General features: G+C 42.9%; 1 protein-coding gene across 1 annotated transcript in view; it reads left to right on the top strand.

The window, feature by feature from the left end:
- Positions 1 to 25,924, top strand: part of DRG2 (developmentally regulated GTP binding protein 2) — a 107,392-nt gene that overhangs the window by 13,430 nt on the left and 68,038 nt on the right. Inside the window, exons 2-6 of the mRNA XM_086940823.1 lie at positions 1,563 to 1,723; positions 11,355 to 11,444; positions 12,542 to 12,602; positions 14,777 to 14,867; positions 20,902 to 20,974. Coding sequence (XP_086796949.1) covers positions 1,563 to 1,723; positions 11,355 to 11,444; positions 12,542 to 12,602; positions 14,777 to 14,867; positions 20,902 to 20,974 — 476 coding nt within the window. The remainder of the gene's footprint in view (positions 1 to 1,562; positions 1,724 to 11,354; positions 11,445 to 12,541; positions 12,603 to 14,776; positions 14,868 to 20,901; positions 20,975 to 25,924) is intronic.

Raw genomic sequence — 25,924 nt, 5'->3', positions numbered from 1 at the left:
CAATCCAATCTGCTTTACTCCATCCAAAGCAGTCTGCCCCACTCCAATCTATGTCTGTCCCACTCCAAGCCCAATCGGTCGCACTCCAATCCAGCCCCACTCCAATCCTAAAGAATTGCCCCCCTCCAATTTGCCCAACCCTGATCTACCCCACTCTATCCCCAATTCAATACACCCCATATCTGCCCAATTTCAATGTGCCCCACTTCATTCCCGAATAATCTTCCCCACCCCAATCTGCCTCACTCAGTCCAGTGGAATATGCCCCACTCCAATCCAAAACAGTCTGCCCCACTCCAATCTGCCCCACTCCAATCCGTAACGACCGGCCCACTCCAATCCATCGCACTACTATCTGCCCTTACTCCAGTCAAAAACAATCCGCCCCACTCCAGTCCAAATGTCCTCACCCTAATCCACCCACTCTATACCAATTCACCCCACTCCAATCAACCTCACCCCATCCAATACACCCCACTCCCTCCCTAATCCAATCCACCCCACTCCAATCCAAAACAATGTTCCCCACTTCAATCTGCCCCGCTTCAAAGCAAAGCAGTCTGCCCCGCTTCAACCCAAAGCAGTCTGCCCCGCTTCAGCCCAAAGCAGTCTGCCCCGCTCCAGCCCAAAGCAGTCTGCCCCGCTCCAGCCCAAAGCAGTCTGCCCCGCTCCAGCCCAAAGCAGTCTGCCCCGCTCCAGCCCAAAGCAGTCTGCCCCGCTCCAGCCCAAAGCAGTGCAGAAGGCACAACCAAATGACATGTTGCAAAGGCATACAGAGGAGGAAAATTAAATTTGACATAGGAGGGGAACATAACGGGGAATGGGGAAAATTCATTTCAGAACAGTCTGGTGGCGTACAACTTTCTCCTCAGTAGCTATTCCAATGGCTCCATATATAGGCCCATTTTTTTGGTGGCATCCCCTGGCAACATAGACCGTTTTCTGTCTGAACATACACCAATCAAGGTCCCTCTCCCAGGCCTCTAACGAAGGCGGTTTAATAGCTCCCCACAATTGTGCAAGTTTCCTTTTTGCGACCATGAACCCCAGGGTGGCCCATTGTGTCTGGTGAGTGTTCAGGTCCGTATGTTCCCATATGTTAAGGAGACAACGCCTCTCCGGCAACAACCGAATGTATAGTGCTGTAGACATTGTCTGAGAGGATGTTTTCTGAAGGATTAATTTTTAGGAGGGCCAGTGGTTGCCTGTCATAGCATGAAGAGGCAGATTATGAAGAAATAACTGGTACAGAGAAGTTTTGAAAAAGCAGTGATCGCTGCACTAATTGAGTCTACAAATATTCAGTGTAATTTGGATCAAATCTGAGCAGTACTTTATCACGGTTCAGTCAAGCATTGGAAGTACAGAGTCCCTGACATCTGTAATAGCAGTAAGCAATCCGGTTGCTTGAAGCGGCATGCAAAACAGTGTGCAGCTGATTATGTGCTTTAAATGGTGCTCTGTTCAAGCAGTTTAAGCAATAGAGTTTTTGCAATAGCATTTATGCCTGAAACCGAGAGACCAGAAATCACTAATTATTATATACATATTTTGTTTTTAAGCCACTGAATACCATCTTGGTTTGCTGAAGGCCAAGCTTGCGAAGTACCGTGCCCAGCTTCTTGAGCCCTCAAAATCAGCAGCAGCCAAAGGAGAAGGATTTGATGTGATGAAATCTGGAGATGCCCGAGTGGCATTGATTGGCTTCCCTTCTGTGGGTAAGGTCAGTGATCAGTTTTGCTCTTTCTTTCTAGCCACCAATTAGCTGAATGTTGCATCTTTAGGTTAAGATGCTTCCTCTTTGAGTGTTGTTTAAAGGAAATCATTCTTGGCAGCTGCAGGCCCCATTTTGCAGTACCTTATATTTTAGTTACTTTCGAAAGGTTTGTATTGTATCTATAAATGAAACCAAGATGCACAGAAGTTTGTATATATTTGTATATATACATGTATGTGTATATATATATATATATATATATATATATATATATATATATATATATATATATATATAGACTACATAATTGCCAGTCATGCCCCTGTTTACAGTTGACAGAGCAGCACTCGACCATTTATGACTTTGTTTACCCTTCTCCAGTTTCCTCCTTGCCTTGTACAAAGATCTGACTTTAATTCAGCCAATTTTCTTTCATGCAGTGGTGGGGCAACCAATTTTAAGGGGCCTCCCACACAATTGTTTTTTTCAGTTTAGAAATCTATGTAAGTAACTTGAATCAAGAAAAACAAAAAAAATGAACGAAAGGCACATTCTGATTGGCTTACTTTTCACAGTGTTTATGGACTCTGTGAACAACTACCATATCTGTTGAATTTCAAGTATTTTTCTTTCTCCATATATCCTAAATCTTGAAACTCGTGTTTTGATGTGGTGCCGCTCACTTGGTTTTGCCTACGGACTGCCGCTCACCTGACCTTGCGGAGACAGGACTTCCCAGAAGGGTCTCTGCCCCATAGTTTCCTGTATTTTGGGGTCCCCGCTCCACGGGTGCTGCTTCTTGCATCAAGGTTACGCTGCTGATAGGGGTAATCACCGGGGGACTGCGAGGTCCAGCAGGCCTCACTCCTTACAGCTGCTGCCTCTTCCCCCAGGGTGGACACGCCCCCGCCAGGAACGAATTAAGTGACATCATTGTCCCAGGACGCGCGCGGGTGGGCGCCGGGCGAAGCCCGGGCCCGTTTGAGCCCGTTCGAGCACGGGCGAGACCGGACTGGGCCACCCCTCTTGGTCTGTCCCTAGTTCACTTGGAGGATTCTTACGCTCTTTTACAGACCCGGCCGGGACCTCCATAAGGAATAAGAATAATGCCTTTGAGGGAAACGAGAAGTAAAGCCACGGAATCAACTTCCATGGTCGCAGGTACTTTGGACAGTTTCCTCATTAGAGCGAACAATGATTTATCTGTTTTGGAAAGAAGGCTCTCAGTTGGGATTGAAAGCGCTAGACGATCCTCTTTGGGTCTAATCGCCAACTCTAGAACCCCTGAAAAGGTTGACGATTCTCATATAGCTCTTCTGGACAGTTTTGATCAAACGATTGAGTCGGTCTTGCAAGAGTTAAGGTCTACCTCATCCTCATACCGAGACTCATTGCAGACCATACCTGAGGTTGCACCTGCTTCGATATCTGAGGCAGTTCGGATCGCTGATGAGGGGAGTGACTCGAATACATCTCATTCAAGAGGACTGAGGGAAGGGGCTGTCCCGAAAAGGAAAAGAGGGAGGGAGTTTAAGGGAGGAAAAAGGGCCAAATTAGATCTACCACTTGATAACTCTGAGAACACGATCCATCTAGTGGACTGTGCCCCCCCTTCTACTGTTAATGTAAATGACAGTTCCATCCAGCTATCACAAACACAGGCGTTAGTGCAGCCTGCTTCTTTTATTTTTGGGGAGGGGCCCTCCGGTGGCGGGGAACAGCTTACCCATGCTCTCACTAATGTTTTGAAGAATTTGTTAGATCCCATGTTGGCCAGACTTGGCCGTATTGATACAAGGTTACAAGTAATAGAAACGGCCACCGGGGATATTGAGGACCACCTGAGAAGTATGGGTATCACCCAAAGAGTGTCTCTGACGAACGGGGGTGCCCCCCTTTTAGCTAATCCATCTAGTCTGCCAACCGCCAAGAAAATCAATCCCCCTATTCCAGCAACTGTACCTCCATCCAACTTACCAACCCCTATCTTGATACCTTCCCCCAGGCAACCAGTCCCCTTAGCACAGAAATCCAACTTGGCAGTTACAAAGAACTCAACTAGGCCGGTAAGGATCCCCACTGAGACGGGTGACCGTTCTACCCAGGATTCAAGTAATTTAAGTTGGAAAAATGTAGTTAACCTACCCCCTGAGGCGGCACCCCACGTAGTCATTCTAAGTGGTGTGCCCGAGCTTACCAACTCTGCACTAGAAACTTTTGATTCCTTAAAAAATAAAGTGATCAGTTGGTTGAATATCCACAGGCCCATTCCCCCCCCAACATGAGAAGTAAACTGCTGATGGTTAGGAGGGTTACAAGGGTGGGATGCACCACAAAGAAATCAAAGGTGATTGCATCCTGATAAACATTAGGAATCCACAGATCGTTTCTCACATCTGCAATTGGCTGGATGGTTCGGGTAACACAACCATTCAACCGTTGCCATTGTCCTTCTTCTACCCACCTTCAAATACCAGATTGCATCCAGGGATTGATGAAGGATGGACAAGGGTGGGAACAAGTTTCCAAGGAAGAAAGCACAGGCCTATCTGTTATGATGCACCTACCCCTGGTGACTATTCGTATTTTAACAGGTATAGCTGCCTTGACCAGGTAGATTGACCACAATGGGACGCAGGTTCAGGGGGAAGAGAAGGGGGGGTGGCCCAAATAAATCTCTGTAATAACCAGGAAATAGTCCAGGCTATCCCAGCTCTGCTGGGGACAGTGACGGATACTCCTGATAGTGGTCACCTTTCACTAGAATATTCACTCCCTGGCCCGGCGAGCACTATCACTATTAATGAAGAACCCTCTATGCAACCTCCTGGCAGCCCCCACAGCTTTTCTGTATTAAAAATCCTTTCCTGGAATGTAGCGGGCCTTTGTAACAAACTGGCCTGCCCTGACTGGGGAGCATTTATAGTCCTGAATGACATCTGTCTGTTCCAGGAAACATGGGCGCGGGAGGAGCAATTTCGTTTAGGATTCGCCTCATTTTCAATCCCCGCAAGGTGGGCGGGAAAAGGCAGACCCTTGGGTTTGGGGGGGGGGGGGGGTCTAACAATCTGGATAGCAATCCATTTGAGCTGTAGTGCTAGAATTATGGACACCGCATCAGAGGACGTGCAATGTGTGATTCTAGAGTGGCAGCATGGCTACAGACTCGCACTTGTCAATATCTATTCTAGACCTGTGAGTCCCACCTTTGAGTCGGGAGCCATTGAATAGTTATCCTCTTTTTTAACCAAGATTCCTGAGGGAGCTATGCTTGTGGTGGGAGGAGATCTTAACTCCCACTTTGAAGCACATGATGGTTTGCTGGATAGTGTAAATCAGGAGGAGGATGATGCCTGGAAAAATCCTCAAGTGGCAGGCCCTCCGGTAAGGTCATGGGCTCCCCTGGCCGTTCAAATTACGTCCCTGACGCTGACCTATTCTATCAGGGCATGTAATGGCCGTACAAAGTCTGACTATGTCCACCTTTAACAAAACAGGGAGGGAGGCACGACTTGATTATATTTTTGTTGAGTGCAGTGCTTGGAACAGAGTATTAGATTTTAGGGTTGTACCCAGGGGAGAGAGTGATCATAACCCCTTGATTCTGGATTTCTCCGTGCCGGGCATCCATAAGGACAGCTCATCGTTACAGTCCGGCACACCTAATAGGGCTATCCTGTCAAGTAACAGACGTAGAATAAGATGGGACAAGCTGGTCAATACTCCAGATGGAGTAGGTGAATTGTATGCCCGGGCTTTCCCAGTATTAGTTGACGTAGCTGCTCTTATTGAACAGCATTTTACCCACAATTTTTACAAAAGGCTAGAAGAACTTAACAAGGTATTATTTAATAGCCTTTCAGATATCTTAAATCCCCCGGGTCTGAGTGGGAGAAGGGTCGGAAGGAAGCCAACCTGGTATAATAGGGCCTGCAGATTGTCGAAAAGAGAAGTCCTTGGTGCATTGAAACAGAATAACAACAGGGAACTTATAAAGCACAGGAGACAAGAATACCGACAGTTCATCCACCATGCTAAGATCGAGTGGGGGAATGAAAACTGGGCGAAGTTAACATCAGCCTTAGCGGTTAAAGATGCACAGAAGTTCTGGCAGATTGTGAGCACTGGTTCGGTGGAACCAGAGCTGGCAGTAGGGCCGAACATTGCTGCTGAGGTATGGGAGGAACACTTTAGTACCCTATATAAGGAGGACAATCCCCATATGGAGTCCCTTCCAGGTGACATATTGAACAGCTTTGTCCCTGGCTCACCTGAGATTAGGTTCACTTTAGGCGAGGTCCGGGCTGCTATATCTAAGCTCCCTGGGGGTAAAGCCCCTGGGTTGGATAAGGTTCCCGGCGACCTTTATAAACAGGAACCCGGGATCTGGGCTCCCTATCTATTAACAATTTTTAACGCAATCCTTGGAGGTATGACGGTCCCAAGTACTTGGCTGGGAGCAGAGTTGGTCCCTATATTTAAGAAGGGGTCGCCTCTGGTCCCAGCCAACTACAGACCAATCAGCCTAATAGATGTATCTCAGAAACTTTTTGCAAGGCTGATTTTGGACCGCCTCTTGGACTTGATAGAGGATTCTGAAATTTTAAACGCGTATCAAGCGGGCTTTAGAAAGAACGTATCCACCACAGACCAGATTTTCAGACTAACTATGCTCTTCTGGAAAACGATCAAGGTAGAGGGCGGTTCATTATACACTGTTTTCGTAGACCTTCGTGCGGCCTTCGATTTGATCCCACGTCGGAAACTCTGGAGCATTCTAGGGGACTTACGCATCCCGGCCCCCCTTTTAAACATCATAATACGAATTCATCCACAGAATTTCGCGAGGGTCAGGTGCGGGAGAGAAGGCAATTTGTCATCTAGCTTCTCCTTTGGCAGGGGGGTAAGGCAGGGTTGCGTCCTGGCGCCTAACCTCTTTTGTCTCTACATAAACGGAGTAATCTCCCATCTGAACGCTGTCCCAAATAGAGATGCTCCAAGGCTCGCTGGCTCGGGGATCTCTGCGATTATGTTCGCAGATGATACCCTGTTACTCTCTAAGACTCCGATGGGTATTCAGCGAGTCTTGGATGGCTTTGTCACCTTTTGCCACGACCGGGGACTGGAAATAAATACATCTAAAACTAAATTCATGATTTTTAGTCCTCCGAAAACATCACGCCCAAACCCTGCTGTGTCTGGCTTGAAAGAGTGCAGACGTTTGAGTATCTGGGTCTGACTCTCAATGAAAACATGACCTGGGTTCAACATCAGATTAATTCTCAACTAAAGCTCTCTCAAAAGGCGGGGGGCATTCTTAAATTGCTAAATAAATCCACGCCAAAACCTATTGGCCCACCTCTTGAAATTTACAAAATGCAGGCCCGTGGAGCGGTAATTTTTGGTGGCGAGCTGTGGGGTCACCAGTGTGCCCCTGCAATTACCGTCACGGAAAACAAGTTCCTTAGGCAGTTGGTATCTCTGCCTATAAGTACACCTCTGCTCCCCTCTGCTTTAACTTTTTGGAGGCGACTCTGGGTAACCCCAGAACTCGCCACTTGTAGGCAAGAACTGGCGGAGCTGTTAAATCTCCCGAATGCATGGAAACTTCCCTGGCTAAAATATATAAGGCAGGAATTTGAGAGGCTAGGCTGCCCCCTACTGTGGATTAACCCGGAACAAGCTTGTAGAAGCATATCCCGTAAAGAGCTGGTTAACTTGTACTATGATCATAATCTGTCTGCCTGCTTAATGAATGCCCAAACGGGGACATTGTCGAACACATTCTTAGCAAGGAAAGACTATTATAAAATGGAGACCGTTCTTGATGATATCAGTCCTACTGGTTCAAGGAAGTTATATCTCCAATGGAGACACGACTCTCTGCCAATTAGAGCCCTTACTACCCGTTGGTCCCCACCTACTTCTAAAAACTGTCCAGCCTGTACTGCGGAGCTAGAAAATGAACTGCATGTATTGTTCTTATGCCCGGCATATCGGACACCCAGGAAGAACTGGATTGTTCCAATTTGCAAAAACTTGGGGATTAGGCAGTGTTTCCACTCCTACCGAATATTAAAAACTGTTTATCCCCAGTAATTGTTTTTGCTGTAACCACATTTGTAGCTAATATGTGGAACATCAGAAGGAAATTTATGGTAAAATGAGATCCAGTGTACCTTTGTATAGCTTCAGGGTCCCGGAAGGATATTAGCGAGGGTAGGGAATTTGAGTCGACTTTCTTTTTAACTGATTATAATGCTTTTCTATTTAAGTTTGATGAAATAGTTTTAGTGGCACGATGTATTTCTGGTCTTTTTTATGCTAAATTGTAATGATTCCAGTGGAAATTTTATTGTTGATGCATTGTGACCACTTTTATGACATTCATGTCGAAATAAAGATGATAAAAGAAAAAGATGTGGTAATGTTCTTTGACTGCTATCAACTCAACCTAAAATCCCACCTCACGTTTTTTTCCCCATCGGATTTCAACTTTTCGTGATATATCATAAGCCAAGCCTCCTCCACTTAAAGACCACTGCTCATGTTCTTCAACGTTATCTAACCGGGCACGTCTGTGCCTAATTATTGAATGTGACTTCCTCCATGAGGCGCTGCAGAGTTTGTTTATTCTAATCATGAGTGACTCCTCTGTACAAAAACCTACAGCAGCTATTAAGGCGTAGTGTAAGTGAAATTTGTAATTCATTGAGACTGCCTGGTCAAGGCTGCCCTTCCTCCTATGCTCTTTGAGCAGTCTTGTTATGCCTGTCATTGTGGACTCGCTAGTGGGGGAATTAAATGGGATCTTTGGTGTGAATGTAGGATTTCACTGTATGTGCATGATATCCTCCTTTGCCAAACTGACCCTTGGAATTCAGTGTCAAGGCTCATGTCTGCATTTCAGGAATATATGGTCATCACTGCAGCGCACGTAGAATCGCATCTGGGAGATCAGGGAAATTTAGCTCTAGACCAGCTTTTTTGGTTTGAGGATCGAAATTGCTTGGACACATACTCTATTGTGAAACATGTTCCAAAATGATGTCTGACACTGAAGGAAGTTTCCCCGTCTTAGGCATGCTGTAATGTTTAGAATGATCTGTTAACCCCCCCCCCCACACACACACACATTTTTGTATGTGTACCAAAAACCTGCATGTCTTGATGATAAGGTACCTCAAATAACTCTGCCTGCCCTTTGAGGATGTGTCTGGGATGGGTAAATATCTCTCCCTGACATTGGTAGTCACAATGGGCAATACATAGCCCTATGCACCATTGTACAGCACCTTGAAAAGTGTGAATCCAATTGCCACAGGGATACAACATAAGTACATTATTTACAAGGTGTCTATAATTATGTAACTGTGGAAGGCTATCACAGCGGTGACAGACTGGAAGGACAAATTCACCAGAGACACTCCAACCAGGGAGACTCCAACCTAAAGTGCTGTCTGCAGTGGCTCAGGGCACAAACTTTCGTTGAAACAACCTCATTTGTGTATCCAGACTGGGGGCCATTGCCAGATGGGAAGCTGTAACTACTGTGTTCCAAATAAAACCCATACTCTAATGAAATATACAAATATAATATACTGATCTGAGTTGGCTAGTCGCGCAGTCAACTGGAACGACATCCTGACTAGAGGCTTCAGTGCCTTCAGCCGGGTTGGATGGGGGTGGAAGGGAAACTTAAAAAAACACACTGGCCCCGGACATTCAGGCCCAGCCCAATCTTCTTCCATTCCGTAAAGCACTCAAGACCTAGCTGTTCCCATAATACTCCTCTTCCTCAAATCTCTTCTGATCTATCACTAGCGCTGGGACGCTCACGGGCAGCCATGCGCTCAACAAATCTGTAAAATAAATAAATAAATAAAACAACATGAACGAGACTGTCTGGGGAAACAGAGGTACAAGTGGCAATTTGCAAGTGGCCATGTAAGCTAGCACGTCCGATACAGTTGAAGGTCCTGCACAGATCGTACTATGAGAGAACCAATCCATATTTTGTTGAACGGCTGCTGTTCTTGAAACCGTATCCCTTCTTTGCTTCCCAAATGATTTGGACTCGTCAAGATGTAGCTTGACGTTTTTCTCAGGGTTGCAAAGCATTACATTGAGAGAGAATAGGGAATTCCACCCGTCATATTATAACAGAAGTCTACTTCTGATTGATTGGTTCAGTATTGACTACATCAGATATAATCACAATAGTGGCCACACCTTGCAAGATAACTAGTGCCAGCAACCCGAATGCATGTCACAATATTGAGTTATGCTAAAATATTATATCCAGAATACTGGCTAATACAATATCATGAAAGTACATAGATTTATTTTCCTAAACCACACATAAATCTTAGTTACATGGATCGATTAAGAACATGCATTAATCTATATTCCTCTTTATTCTTTTGATACTGTGGAAGTCTATATTCTGGATACCGTATTTTGGTAGGATGATATTTTAAATTTAACAGTTAAAGTAGAACCGGATATATAAGAGGGGTAACTAACAGCAATGTCAGGAAAAGATTAATCATAATAAAATGCCTCCATGTAACGGATAACAGTCACAGCAGTAAGAGTCCACAGGCACAAAGGAAATACTAATAGCTAGATATCTCCGCAATACAGTATAAATGATCATTGAAGGAGCAATTTAAATAGGTCTTGGATGTTCAATCCTTTTGTTTTCATACATCAACATTTCAATTTCCCAAGAAACATTGTTTTTATTAAATATGCACTTTTCATTTTGGGTTGGCTCTCAGAGACATAAGTGCCTTTTTTCTGCAAAGTAACCTTCTTCAATATGGCTAGTGTAGACCACCTGATTTATGTGCTGTGCTTCTCTTCATGGAGTTACTTCCAGGGAACTGGCGAACTACCAGTAGCTCCCGAGGTACACCTCGAAAAGCCCTGCATTAGAACAACATGGTTCAAAGGGATGTACAGGTGTACAACATCGGAAATTGGTCCGTTAGGGGCAGAGGAGTTCCCATAAACATATAAAGATCTTTGTAATGCATAACATATCATGTTTTGGATTTGATAACTACTTGTGGAAATCCCACGATCATCTTCACATAACCATTTTGCATTGGCCTTAATTTTACTTCTATCTTGTCTCCTCTTTGAAAAAAGACACATTTAGAAATTATTTTTTCACTGCTGCATTGCCTGCCAGGGTTTTGTGGCTCCGCCTGCACCAGCTGTATATACTGTACCCTATTCTGTTTTGTATCTAGTATTAAAAAAAAAACACAAAGCAGTTCCCTTTACTAATTTTCTTTAACCCCTTCCGTGCTGCCGCGATTCCCCCCGTGTGTGGCCGCCGAACGAACAGGGCGGGGCCGTGACGAACCCCAGCCGTCATCAGCACACGAGCACCATGGAGCGTGACGGCTGGGGTTCGTCACCAGCATGGAAGGGGTTAAAAACTTTAAATTGTCCCTAATGCGTACATCTAGAGTTGACACAAGGGTCTTTAACCTTTTGCTCATGTGGTCTATTTATTATTTACTTTTAAGTGTATTTACCACTGTGAGAGGCACTTGATTTCTCTTATGTCCTTGCCCATATCACATTTGTATGTTAATCAGTGGCATATTGTTTTGTCTTTCAGTCCACGTTCCTCAGCTTGATGACCTCCACGGCCAGTGAAGCAGCCTCGTATGAGTTCACAACACTCACCTGTATTCCAGGAGTCATTGAGGTAAGCTGGAATCATCTCTTTGAGTTTCTGCATTCAAGGTACAGCTGCCACAGTTCTATGTACATGAAAGCAAAGGAGGGCTGTGACAATTGCATGAAGAACATATGATGTATTGAGGGGTCAACACAGTTGCTCTATTATAAAAAATATAACACAAGCTGTGAATAATGAACATTTGGGGGGAGGCGCGAAGGGAAGTGGAATGAGAGTCTGTCAGTGGGAGTCATGCATTCAACAAAGTATGTTATGATCGAAAAATGCTCAGTTGAGAACTGCAAACCAGTACTATGTGCACCCTGTTGTCAATTTTGTGGATTTAAAATGTAAAACAAAGATATAAAATAAAAAAAAGGTACAGCTGCAGTCTCCTTATTTAGGATATCGGCTGGCCCTAAGGGAAAGGGATTTGAGAAAAAACAGAAGTAATGCATAAAGTTGTACTCTTAGAACATCTTGGATATTTCGCTCCAACTATAGGTTTTAGTCCATACATCGGAGCAGCAATCCCTTGAAAGGTTGTTTATTCCTCACTTCTTGATTAAGGCTTCCATTTTTACTGATTCTTGCAGATAAATGCAGACCAAAAACAATATATTTCCGTCTGTATTTATTTTTAAAATCTGAAAAATACAAAAAATTGTGCTTCTTGTGAGTCACTCTCCTTGTTGACCTTCATGAATTCCAGACCAACTGCTAAGCAGATAGACACTATTAGGATGCAAAAACAGAAAGATTTCTTAAAAACAGGCATATGTTAACATATATTTGTATATACTGGTAATATTTACCTGTCGGTGTAGTGTTTTGTTATATTTGGCTGCTTAATTTGGTAAACATGACCGGCATCAGAGTATCACTGCATGTTTATCAGTTAAATGTGGAAATATACAAATTTAGAAAAAAAAAAGGCCAAAAATCAATATGGATAAATACAGGCGGAATTGTTAAAAAAAAAAATACAATAAAACAGGGTACCCTATTCTTGTTATCTTGTATAGATCTTCCAATCAGTGTTGCTAGGTGCTTCAGAGATTGTTATTGGAAAGATAGGTGATAAAGATTTACTAACCCTCTGAGTCCTCATCTCTTTATTTCAGTACAAAGGGGCGAATATTCAGCTTCTCGATCTCCCAGGAATCATTGAAGGTGCTTCACAAGGTTAGTTATAGAGTTGTATTTCTGTTTTTTCAGCTCTGCTGCTACTAAAAATGGTAATGGCTGGCACTTCATCTCCTCAAATATCACTATTTCTGAGGTTTGGTTCTTATAACAGACACAAACACCCGCTTTCCAATTGCCATACTTCTATCCTTTCCATGCGCCCTCACCACTCCAGTCTTGTTTCTGAGTTAGCCACCCTATGGAAACTGCAGTCGCCAATGAGTCCCACGTTGTTAACTCAGGCCAAAATTGCATCTCCTTATATTCTAAAATGTATGTTCAGCATTCAACCCAGTTAATTTTTCCAACCTTTAATCAATTCTTAGCACTTAGTCTCTGACTTTACCATAAAATAGTTATTTTCTTGCTTCCTAAATCTTTCACATTTTTTTACACTCCTCCTTCTCGCCAACTGCCACTATACTTCCCCAGCCTGTAAATACCCCCCCCCCAGTATATGGTCTCCTAATTTTCCTCTGTATAGCCCTTAATAATATCAACTTTTTTGCTTTTCATATAATTTATATGCTTACCACTAACACATATTTCCCCTTACCACCTCTGTCTCCTCCTCCATTTGTCTAGTGTTTTGACTTGCTGATTAGCAGAGGGCCAATGGTTTTCAGCCAAATTCTGCTAAAAAAGAGATTTTATTTTCAGCAGCGACTGCTGCACTATGCCCTTGTTTTGGCCATTCCCCCTTAAGCATTTGAAAATTGGACCTTCTCTTTCACCTCTCATATCTCTCGCCTGCAGTCTTGTCATGAGTACACCCCCCCCTCTATAACAATCTACTATTCATCCTACCCTATGACTTGTTCTCTGGACATTTTGTTAACTTTACCACATGGGTTCTAATTAACCTCTGCATGCATACCTCACTTCCACATTCTAACAGGCTGTGTGGCAGTCCTTGAAGAACACTGTCCATTATACCCACTTGAGTCTTGTGTCAAGCATGATACATGGCACAACTCAATGAATTTCGCAAATACTTGCCATTTAAAATCACATTTACAATGTGGTATTAGCTGCCATAATTTTCATTCTAACCTAAATCATCAGCACCCCCCACACACCTTTCCAATGGAAACCAGTTATGTGCTGTTATCTCTCTCCTGTATTCAAGACAGCCCTGAATTCCCATGTAATGATTAAGGCTCCCAATTTTCCATTTCTACAGATAAATGCAGGCAGACAACCATCTACTTTCCAGTCTATTTATTTTTACATATGTACAAATAATGAAAATGGGTTTACTCTTAGACTACTCTCTCTATTGTCAGTCATGAGTGCTAAGTCAATAGTGTTGCAGATTGTCAGGTCAGAAAGCTGAAATGTTAAAAGGTTATCCTAATGTATCTTGACACCTTGGCTGCTAGGGGGTTTTCCCCTCCTGTGCTGATCCTTGATGAACCCCATTGTTCATGACAAGGTCAACTCGTCAAAGGCACAGTGCAGGTAACGCCCATGACGAGCTGACCTTGTCATGAGCAAGGAAGGGGTTAAATAACTGCAGCAGTACAGCTGTTTAAGCTGTTATACAATGCAAATGGTTTCAAATGACTACCGTGAACTGTAAATGGTTAAACTCAATTGGACATTCAAACATGAGTAAACATGTTTCGGTTGAATATATCTGGAGATACCTATTGCAGCTTCATTTCTTGCACTAAACGCTAACTAATACAGATCAAATATGCAAAAAATAAATATGGATAAATACGGACGGAAATGTCAATAAAATAAATACCAAGAAATCTGTAGCCCTAATAACGATGCTTGAAAAACCATTTGTTGTGTAAAGTATTGCTCTTTTAAGAGGATACTCATTTTAAATAAACTTCAAACAGTAAAATAGCCGAAGGATATACAATTTTACAAAAAAGCTGGAATGTTCACCAGTTGAGGCATGTTGCATACAGTGTATGAAGTCAGGCTTACTTTCTCCGGTGGCTGTAGCCATGGCTTGTCCTACAGATATGTTTCATAAGCAGGTAGTTGGGACTGAAGGTTACAAGGCTTTTTGATCCATTCAAATTGAGTACATGGTTAGAAACTTTGGCATTTCCTTTCTGCCAGTCTTTGTGACATATCATTGCTCCTTCTCTGCAATATTACTGTTGACTATGTCCCCATGCAGTGTCACTGATGCTTATCCTTGTTTACAGGCAAAGGCAGAGGTCGTCAAGTTATAGCTGTGGCTAGAACTGCAGACGTGGTCATCATGATGCTGGATGCCACCAAAGGAGAAGTACAGAGGTCAGTGTCTCTGAAGAGGATGTGCTGGAGCTGGAACCATTGATTTCATGTGGAATGCTCCTGTGGAGCTTGGGCAAAGATATTGATTGGCATGATGCATCTGAGGCTGTGTGCGCAAAACAGGCTAAGCGGCATACAGTAAAGTTTGTGGCACCATTTTTGCCAATTCAAGCTATATGTACTGCTCAGGAAGACTTTGAGAAGTGACAGATATCCTTTTCATGGTACCAGAATGGTGTTTGCAGTCCATAGAATCAAGAGTAGCGTTGATTTATTTTAATTTTAGATAGCAATAATAAGTGGGTGATGTTGCTGCAATTCATTATTTTAACAGTAGTACTACCCAAACATAACATTAAAACGAGCACAATAGCGCTCTTTGAAAACATTTATGCCATTGGCACACTGGGTCAAAGTGTGTTAAGGGGAAGCATGCAAGATGTTTTACCGTAGCTAGCCAGGTTTCAAAAGAGAAAAGACGCCACCAGTAAAAAATTACTATTCCCGCCATGGCAAAGGATTCCCAATCGGAAATTGAATTTTATCACTCAATTTAGTTTGTCAGTTGCTTATTGGAAAGCATGCCATGAAACCATTACCCATTGAGTAGAATGAAAAAAGATACCTTTTACTGGGCAATGGGTTTGACTAAATCTACATTTGAACTTTAAAATTCATAATGACTTTTCTTTGATCAGATGTTTCTCAGACCTCTGTTTACAATGAAAAAAAGGGGAACCATTGCCTTCTATGTGAAGAACATGCTTCCATCACGAGGTGTGATTTTATTTTAACCTTATTCGTATTTATTGCTTACAGTGATAGCCATGTTTTTTTTAATGCAATTATTTATTTCAGTCTTGACATAGCACACCCTGTGCATAAAGCCTGGGTACCAAAGTGTACAACGAGGGTCAAAGGTGTTAGAAAGCAATCCCTCTGGACTGTGTGTTACCTGCAAAATTATATTGTGCACTCTGCGCTCTAGAAGAAATAGCTGTCGTTTTAAGGGTTGCGTGTTGTGGGGTGTAACAGCGTCGCTGGTAGCTGATGTCAGACTTTTCGTTTTAGGCTGATAGTGTTACCCTGCACACTACCAAATACGCCCATTTACCAGTACCCTGAAATGCATGTCCCCGTGGGGAGCAGCCAACAGCAAAATTGTATAGGAATTGCCCCTAATCCCAACCCTCACTTAACGCCAATCAAGTTTATGGCTCGCTTGAGGAAATCCTCATTCCTCGATGATCTCTTGAACTGTAGGAAGGGCCTTATAACTTTGTTTGATATCAGAGAAGCTCTCCGATTGCTGCCTTTTTCAATGACATGCCAGTGCACCAGCGAATAGTTTAATGTCTGAAGGGGCCTTTCAATATGGAAAAAGCCTTTGGCATGCTGGGTTGAGTTATAACATCAACTATGGACCAGCGATTGTGAATTAGATTTACCCTATGTACACAGATCCGGTGGTGCAGATGCACACAGTTTGAGTGATTTTTGTCCCAGTGTAGTGTAAAGTGTGGCACCTCACAAGGGTTCGTCGCCCCTTTCACCCTTGTTCGTGTTGTGTAGGGAGCGGCTGGCTTTTCTGGTTCAGACATTGGGGTTTGGAAAGGAAATAGAAAAATGGATGGTCAACACATAATCTCGCTATATGAGTCTGATGTACTACTCTACATCTAGTATTCCATGATGTACTTTTTGCCGCGAGGATGGTTTACTTCATTTGCCAACTATCTTGACTCCATGTGAACTAGAAGTCATGTTCTTTTCCCATGAGAGTGCCATAAGTTGAAGATGCTCACGGTAAATTGCCTACTGCTTGAAGGTGAGCCACATCCACATTTAAATATGTGGATCTGTGGGTTTACCACTTTGATGTAGGTCTTTTTTTCTGATCCTATTACTTATTATGCACACAGATCTCCAATTTAGTGTCTGTTTAAATGTCTTAAGGATCCATAGTATTTGTAGGACAAAATGGACTGACACAAGTGTGCCTTGTCTGACAAGTCTGTTTAACCCAGTAACCCTGCACAAGTTTGATGTCCCCACAACCCCAGCGCCTTGAGACCCTTACAGGTGAGTAGTCACGCTTAACAAGCGCCTGATTTGATTTTTAATCAGGCTTTTGATGTCCTGGGATGACAGCGACTGCATAGTACAGTTTGGTTCTGGAACTAGAAACATGTGGGGCAATGCATACACTGTTAATCCTGGGCATTTGCCAAAGGCAATAACTTTACTATACTGGAAGTTTCTCGGGATGGGAAGCGTTACTCGGCAAGATGCTTAGTGTGGTGACATACGCATCGATTTTTGGCTGCAAAATAACAGAATATAATATAGCATGTAACATAAATGTCACAACTTGAGGTTTAAAGTTATTTATTTACTTCTACTATGGTGTTTAACTCATCCCAGCTCCTTAGAAATTAATTTATAGAGAATGTTGCTCAGATGTAGAATGAAAGACACACATGTTTTCACGTGATGTAGGAGTGCTTTATTCAGTCGTCCTGGTCAAGGCCTCCAGACGAGGTCTCTGCCCTTTGAGTGCCATTGAACTTGCACCATTTAGAAGTCTTTCTCTTTGATCTACTCTGACATCCCTGGAACGTGAGACAGGAGTATACATTCATTGACCCAACATTTCTGTTATCAAAATGTGAGACTGCCATGGTTTGGAAATCTGCTAATGCCTCAGCCTTAAATTTAATGAGTGACGTTAGTAGTTGAGCTATGATGAAATGTACAGCACTTAAGGCCCTCGGTGTCCAGACAGAAGTTGCAGACCTTAAGGACCAGAATGGGTTGTAAGTAGGGTCTATATCATTGAGATTGTAGGAAGTTGGATACCTGACTATGGTTACCCCAGATTTTTTACCTTGTGTTTAGCTGGTTTTCGACTTAGTTGGCCTGGGACCCTGCTAATCAGGGCCCAGGCTATCTGCTCTCTCTTTTAAATGGACTCCATGTACCCTAGGTGCATAACTAAATTGGCTTGGGTCACCTTATCAGCCCCTGTACAGTGCACTATAGGAGCCCAGGGCATAGGTGCCTCCAAGGCCTACCAGGGGCTGCAGCATATTTTTTGCCACCCCTGGCTGGCTATCCAAATTGACACAACTGGCTGATCACTCAGCTGGGGCAAGGTGGTGTAATCACCCCTTGCTTAGATATAGTATACCTATATCTAAACCTATATCTGGACATATATATATACCTATAAGTCACTCCTATGGCAGGCCTTAATAATCCTGGAGGCAGAGTGCTTAGTTTTATGTGAGAATGTGCTCTAGCATGAGCTGAGCCTGTCTGCAGCTGTCTGGACCAACTCCCTTAGCTGTTCCGGGATACTGCCATACCATATACTCTTCAGTGCATTATAATCCTCGCGGTTACTTGCTAACTTTGGTTTGGCTTTAACAAAACATGTTGTGTTAGGTGTCATACGCTTTGGAATACTACCCCCTCGCCAGTCCTGGCGACAGGGGTAGCATTCCACCCTTCTAGAGGAAGAAGACATGTTACTTTGCTTAAACGCGGTTAAATCTAACCAAAACCCCAGCATCACAAAATGGATGCTGCTGCCACAGACACGAGTCTGGCCTCCTGCTGCTGACCGAAACTCCGGCAGGGGAGGCCTGGACAATAGATATCCTGTCACAGGGAGGTGTCACACCACCCCAGACAGGAGATAGTGGATTGTAGTAGGGAGGGTTGAATGAAACTAGACACTGCCTGGGGAGCACAAGGCTTCCCATGCATAGTCTAGTTCAAATCGGTGCTGGGACCCTCCAGTCCCAGCTCTGGCGCGAAACTGGACAAAGGGAAAGGGGTGTAACCACCCCCTTCCTGGGTCCCACCCACAGGAGAGACCTAGCAGGTAATCCAGCCCCTTGATTTGGAATAAAGGTAGGAGCTGTGCCAATGCACATCAGATTATCCTGACTGAAACTTATGAAACGAAAATCTGGACCCTTCAACATCCCACACGACGTGGAAGACTGAAGAATCTCCCTTGTGGTCAAGGAGTGACCACCCTTTGCAAACAGGCACCATCCAGCGTTTGCTTTGTTGCAGTTCCCGCCGGAACTCGAGCGACAGAGATTGACAAGACCCAGCGTTCCTGCCTTCCAACAGCCCGATCCACAGTCATAGCAAGTCTGAGACCCGTGGAGGCGACCTGAAGCGTGGGGCCGGCCATCTTGGAAAAACTACGAAGTGCTGACCGTGCAGCTCCCGAGGCTCCCTCGACGCTGTGCATTGGGGTTTGAGAAGCCCCAGCCCGGAGTAGCTTTTGCACCAAAGCTCACCCCTCCACACTCTCCGAGTGCTGCGTGGGGCCCTTCTGCATCTTTCTGCTCGACGCGTTGGTCAGGTCGCATGCCCGTTGGCTAGCGGCCCCAGTACCGACGAACCTTTGAATTTGCTCTGCCAGTCCGGTTGCTCTGGGCTGGCCCTCGCTCCCCTGAAAAGGAGCACCCGCTCTGACCCTGCTGGTCCGAGTAAGAAGCGATCTTCGAATCCTGCGCGTGTTGCGCTTGCCAAGGTTTGTTTGCTCCAATCCGGAAGCCGACACCGCCGACAGCGAGAGCCTTCGTGGGACAGCTCGTGATCCACTCCTGGACATCCTCGGTGCCCCAGAGTCCACGTGGCAGCGGAGACTAGCTTCTCGACAACCACCTGATTGTGCCCGACATTGCCTGGTTCCTTCCTGGTTCCACCCTAGTCACTGCTGAGTGACCCAGACTCTGTCCCCTCTGCTTTCAGGTACTCTACATCTTCGATCCACCCTTGGATCGCACCGGACACTTCTCTTCTGGCCGCCTGCAGCATCTTCATCTCCAGGCTCCATAGATCTACTCGACGAAAGCCGACACGACTTTGCACCTGTGCACCCGCTTCCTGTGGGTGAGGTAACTCTTGAACGCCGGTGCTCCTGTAGTGGTATACACCTCTAGTGTCTAAGTCTAAAGTTTTGTTCTTCTAGTCCAGTTGGAAGACTCCTAAAACTGTAACTCGATAACTTTTACGCACCATTGACTTTGCATTGGTGCATGCGTGTGCTTTTAGCGCTACACCCGAATCCCGTGGGCTTTTCCCTACTTCATCACTGCAAGTCCTGATTAGTCCCAGCAATTCCTCAGGCCCCAGGCCTGACCACTGTTCGATTAGTGATACTTATACCACTTATTTAGTATATGGTTTGAGTGGCCCCTGGCCTCATCCATAATTGTGCAACTTTCATATGTTTTACTGTGCTTTTGTTTAACACCTTAGCTGCGTGTAAACATTTCTCCCCAGTGCTGCGCTGTCCATTAGAACTAGTGCTGAATGGACGTTCAATGGTCGTGCGCAGCACTGGGGAGGTAGCGCTGCTGACGACCATTGGCCGTCAGCAGCACTTAAGGGGTTAAACGCTTGTGCTTCTATACTCATAAAGAGTCTAGAGGATTATTCTGAGAATAAATACATATATTTTTATAATATATAACTTGTGTGGTGTCCTTTCATTTGATATTACAGGATTGTGATTGGTAAAACAGCTGGCTTCACATGCCCTCTTGAGTTTAGCCTGAAGGCTGCTTATCCATGCTACCCCTAGGATAGCTTGTCTATAAGGTTGACTTACAACCACCACCATAAGGGATTGTTTGGACTGATACAATGTGCCCCCAGAATTGGAGACCTCATATATCAGGCCAACTTCTCACAGAGATGATTAAAACACATGCTATCTACTTAATCCTAAAAATTGTTCAAGCATAGTCTAGTCATTAAAGGTGTGAGTGCAGTGAGGAATAAGCTAACATCATGTTTTTTAGACATTTCATGAATACTTTTATTTTAAGGTTACAGAATCTGTCAGTAGACCCTTTTCCTCTACGGAGCCTTTTCATGATCCAGTGTTGGTGATTAGCCACATCTATTTCACATCTGTACTTTTCCCACCTATTGTGAAGATAGGCTTTTTTGCGACTTTGCTCATATCACATCCTAAGCTCTAATTCACTGTCATTCTCTGCAGGGAGTTACTGGAAAAGGAGTTGGAATCTGTAGGAATTCGGCTGAACAAACCAAAACCGAACATCTATTACAAGGTAAAAATATTATGTTGGGCACCGTTGAGTGCTAATTGTTTTCTATCTCACTGAGAATAAATAGGTTTATGCTGACTGGTTTAATTGTTGAAAGATGGATTACAAGTTGTTATATACCTCTTGTATATTTGTAATAAATATTAAAAAACCTAAACGTTACATAAAGTTGTTTTTTGGCTGTAATAATAGAGATCAATAAGAAAAGTTACTAATACAAATGAATTGAGATATGCTGTATCCCCTGAATCTTTTCAGTGGTGATTGAAATGAAACAATTGAAGGGACTCTGTGTCTATTGTATTTTAGATCTCCTTTCACTCCTAAATCTTGATCTCTTCTTGATGCATATGATACGAGTCTCTTTCCTTCATGCTTTATAACTCCTTGCATCATATGTATTGACCCATGCCAGCCTCACCAACTTTAGTAATGTCTGTTCAACATCCACAAAAGAAGAGCCCTAGTATAAGGAAATACAGGTAAATTTTACAAGTAACTGTCTCACTACATAAACCATGTACACACTGAAGTCCACACCTTTGTGAACTAATTTTTATACCTTAGTAATCTGTAGGTCAAAAACAGAGATTTTTTTTTCTTTTTTACTATTTTGCGAATATTCTATAAAAGGTTAACCATTTATTAATCTACTTTGTATTGGATACAAATTGCATACATACATACTTTAAAATCCCATAAATCGTTATTTTTGGAGAAATATAAAACAACGAAAATAAACATTAAAAACATTTGTTTGAGCTACAAAAGTCTATCATCCAAAGTGATCCAAATGGTATCTTCATACTGTTATTAGGTCATGAGGCAGTACGTAGGTTATTAAAAACAGTGTCCCACAAATTGGACTGTAGATGTAGATAGTCACTTTCTTCAGAACATAGAATTTTTTTTTTCAGCTAGTAGTTGGAGACATCTAGTATCATCAAATAATAGAATTATATAAACATGCAAAAATAAAGAAACATTCATATGACAGTCTATAAGCACATATATACAGATCATCATTACCTACATGCTCATTTTATTGGTGAGCTCATGTCCCGTAAACCAGTTCTTAGTTTAACAGACTGGATAACTCTGATCTAAACGAACTGTGAATATGGGTCTTATTTAGAATTTTAATTCGAGCACAGACCTTTCCATAGGAATCGTTGCAAATGACACATTGTACTCACAAAATAGGAGAAACCCATTATAGCTCCTTGCATGAGCAATTGAGTCTGCAGTTAATCTCACATCAGTGCTGACAATATCAGTTTATGTTTAACTTGCAGCACAGATTGGATAAATTTAAATACATATACACAAACCTTCTTCACTGATGCAGAAATGGACAATTAATCCCATGTTAATCAAAGCAAATAGCAGTTTATCTAGCACTTAACATTGGTAACATAAAAAGATATACTTATAATGCAAAGGTTTTTACATAAAACCATTACTAGTAGAAGAGAGAATCTTCAATTAATAAGTCTTCATATAAAACATATAGTTGTTGCAATGTCACATAGTTAAATATTGCAAACCTCTCAATTGCATCGAAGGTCAACATTCTCTGCAGATTTTTCAAACAATCCTAGTCAGTTTTTCTAAGCTTTCTGATCATTGCAGGGCTCATGCATAACTGTATCTCATGTTGTCTTTTACCTCAAGTTACTGAAAAATGTCAACAGAAATGTTGACATTTAAAAAATCTCCATTGGCAATTTAACAGACATGCTCCATTACTCTAACCCATACACGTAGGCGTACATACCTTAAGGTATGTTATACAGAAAAGGTGGCAGTGGGTTCAAACCGCGCAGCCAGAACCTCTGTTGTGTTTGCAAATGTGAGCACTCCATATGTTTTATGGCGTGCTCAATGCAAATATTGTGCCACCCACAATATTACTTAGTATATGGTGAGAGATCCTCCAAGCACCTAAATTGTAAACTTTTAAATGTGCTGTGCTCTGCTGTTTGAATGTATACCTAAACCCCTTAAGCGCAGTGCAGAATTTGCCGCTGTGCGGACTTTTCCATGGGCGGGGTTGCGTCGGCCAACGGAGGGAGTGCTCGCGACGGCCTTGGCCGACGCAAGCAACGAACGGGTTAAGGTATTTAAAGATGGCTTCCAAAAAGGATTTCTTTACAGCTATTAGATGTTATTCAAGCTTTCTTTCATATTATGAAACTCTTATACTGAAATGGAAATAGAATGCTTCCAATAAGATTAGAAGACAAACCCTTGTCAAACTACCACTCTGTTTGTAGTTGAACAGAATTAGACTGCTTTCGGGCAAGATGAACATTCTGCAGGGTGTATGGGGACAGAAAGAAGCTTACATAAAACAGTACTCTATTTGTAGGGTGGCAGAGCGAGGTACTGCTAATCAATATGTACGCTTATAGAATTGGGAGCCTGCTGAGTCGGTTACTTGCTGAAGTCACCTTGTCTCACATGCAATGTTTAATAAACTGTCGGCCTGTACTACATGGACAGAGAATTGATGATATAATATTATTTGTTCCACAGTAAGGAATGTAAGTCAGTTATTACTTCCTTTCACCTAGCTTCACAAAATAACTGACCAGTGTTGCCTCAGTAGCATGGTAGGAACCACAGTCAAGTGTTTTTTTTTTATACTGGCTAAACTATACTATGTGGTTTGAGAGGCCCTTTCTTTTTCTGTGATGTGTACAAGTTTCTCTTATGTTCTTGTTTCTGCATAATGCAAAAAAAGTGGCCTTTCCAACTGCCAAGTAAAATGTGTTTTTAAAATATGCCACTTAGAATTTATCAAATTTCGTAATGTATTTATTGTTTCTTTTTGTTTGAATATTTTTTTGAGATTTCAACTTATAGTCACAATACAAAGCAATAGATTGAGGAGGGTAAATAAGAAGTCATGACTATGATCATGCACAGCAACAATATTATACATTACAGTTGTCTCATATCATAGTTGTTGATGCGGGAAGGGGAAAAGGAATACATGGATCATATAACAGTTCCTCGTAGTACTTTTTACCAAAGAGTGTTTCCCATCTCCACAGAGCTATGGGTCATCAGTTCAAAGGAAGATGGCGCCTAGGAACTGAGTCGATGTTGCATTTCACAGAGCCATGGCCCATCGTGTGCGGTAAATGTGTGCCCAGTGGGGTGTCAAAAAGGGCAGGTCGTCGTCTGGATCGGTTGTAAATATGGTGTATTTCACATATGTATGCTAGCTAGGAACCGGTGTCATTCATATGTGACGGTTCCGCTCTTCTCTTATTATGTCCAGATGACCCATTATGTGGAGTGATCCCTCAAATGTAGGTATAAGTGTTGCTAACCATTTAAGGAACAAACGTATAACATTCAGTACGGTGGTTTTCAAACAGTTTAACTATCGTGTCCATTAATGAGCTCGTCTGGACACCGCTAACTCGGTCAACTGGGTGGGAGAACGAATATATAGGCTAAATAATGAAAAGGGTCGATAACAATAAAAGGGAAAAAGAATACAAAAGGCACTGTTCTGGGGTAGGTCTAAAAGGGTGTATAAGCAGGTAATCTGTAACATGAGAAATGGGACCCTCTCTATATTTAGATTAATGACCAGGGGAAAGAGAGGAAAAAAAGCAATATGAACATACAGAAATCCCCCCTCGGCCAGTTCCTACTTTCATAACTAGTTACATCAAGCAAGTTTATTTACCTTCTTAATAGCATAGGTGAGACAACAACAAGAATTTCATTTTATATATTTTGTTTATTTTCTTTTTTTGAAGTGTATCAAAAGATATATATTTTTTGTTTACTTTTTTTAAAATCATTTCTTGTATATATATCAAGTTTATAAATATCATTTTAAATTCAGTTCAATTAAAAACAAAGTGCAAAGTGCCTTGATCGTCACAGACAGGATGGGGCTGTCTGGAAACGTGCTGAAATGGTTCAACTCTTTCCTACAGAACAGGTCTCAGCGATTCCTGGTTAACCAAGCAATCTCGTCCCCGTGCCCCAACGCAGTCGGGGTCCCACAAGGCTCAACGCTATCACCAGATCTATTCAACTTATATGTAGAACCTCTCACGGAGATCCTCCAAAAATCTCCGGTATCCTATCACATGTATGCGGATGACACGCAATTATACTTAAAGATCGCCTCCCTTGAGGACATTGACTTAATGAACAAGACACTAAAGAGCGCTTTGCGATGGTTAACACTGAACCATCTGAAACTAAACGCCCAGAAAACAGAATTCCTACTAATCTCACCAACAAGGAGCCAATCTGAAGTTAAAGAGTGGACTAAATTGGTGACAGCGCTAAACTGCACCCCGACCCTAGTTGATTCAGCCAAATCACTAGGAATTACACTAGATAAGAACCTCGACATGAAAAACCATATTAACTCGTTGGCCAAGAGCGCCCGCTTCCACTTGAATTACTTAAGAAAACTGAAACCTTTTATCTCTGAGACGGACCTAAAACTGGCGATCCAATCACTAGTCATCTCGAGGATTGAATACGGCTGCACCACATTAGCGGGCTTGCCAAAATCATCCACAGCACCGCTAAAAGCCTGCCTCAACGCAGCGGTGAGACTCATTACGGGAACGAAGAAATTCGATCACATATCTCCTCACCTGAAAGCACTAAACTGGCTACCTTACGAGGCTAGAATTCAAATGAAGATGGCCTGTATTACGCATAAAGCTGTACATTACAACACGCCTAGATACCTAGCCAAGAAACTTAAGCTCTCAGGAGGTAACAGATCAACTAGAAGCGCAAAAGATTTGCTATTACGACCAGCCTTTTTCCTCAAGAAAAAGACCTACAACCGAGCATTCTCCGGAGCTGCCCCCAGAATCTGGAATTCACTCCCTCCATACATCAGGAAGATTCAAAAGACTGCTACATTCAAACGAGAACTGAAGAGCCACTTGATGAGTAAAT

This window comes from Lissotriton vulgaris, chromosome 10 (assembly GCF_964263255.1).
Source record: "Lissotriton vulgaris chromosome 10, aLisVul1.2, whole genome shotgun sequence".
In the NCBI taxonomy this organism is placed as follows: domain Eukaryota; kingdom Metazoa; phylum Chordata; class Amphibia; order Caudata; family Salamandridae; genus Lissotriton; species Lissotriton vulgaris.
The sequence above is the reverse complement of the archived record's forward strand: the minus strand, read 5'-3'. Positions and strand labels throughout refer to the sequence as shown.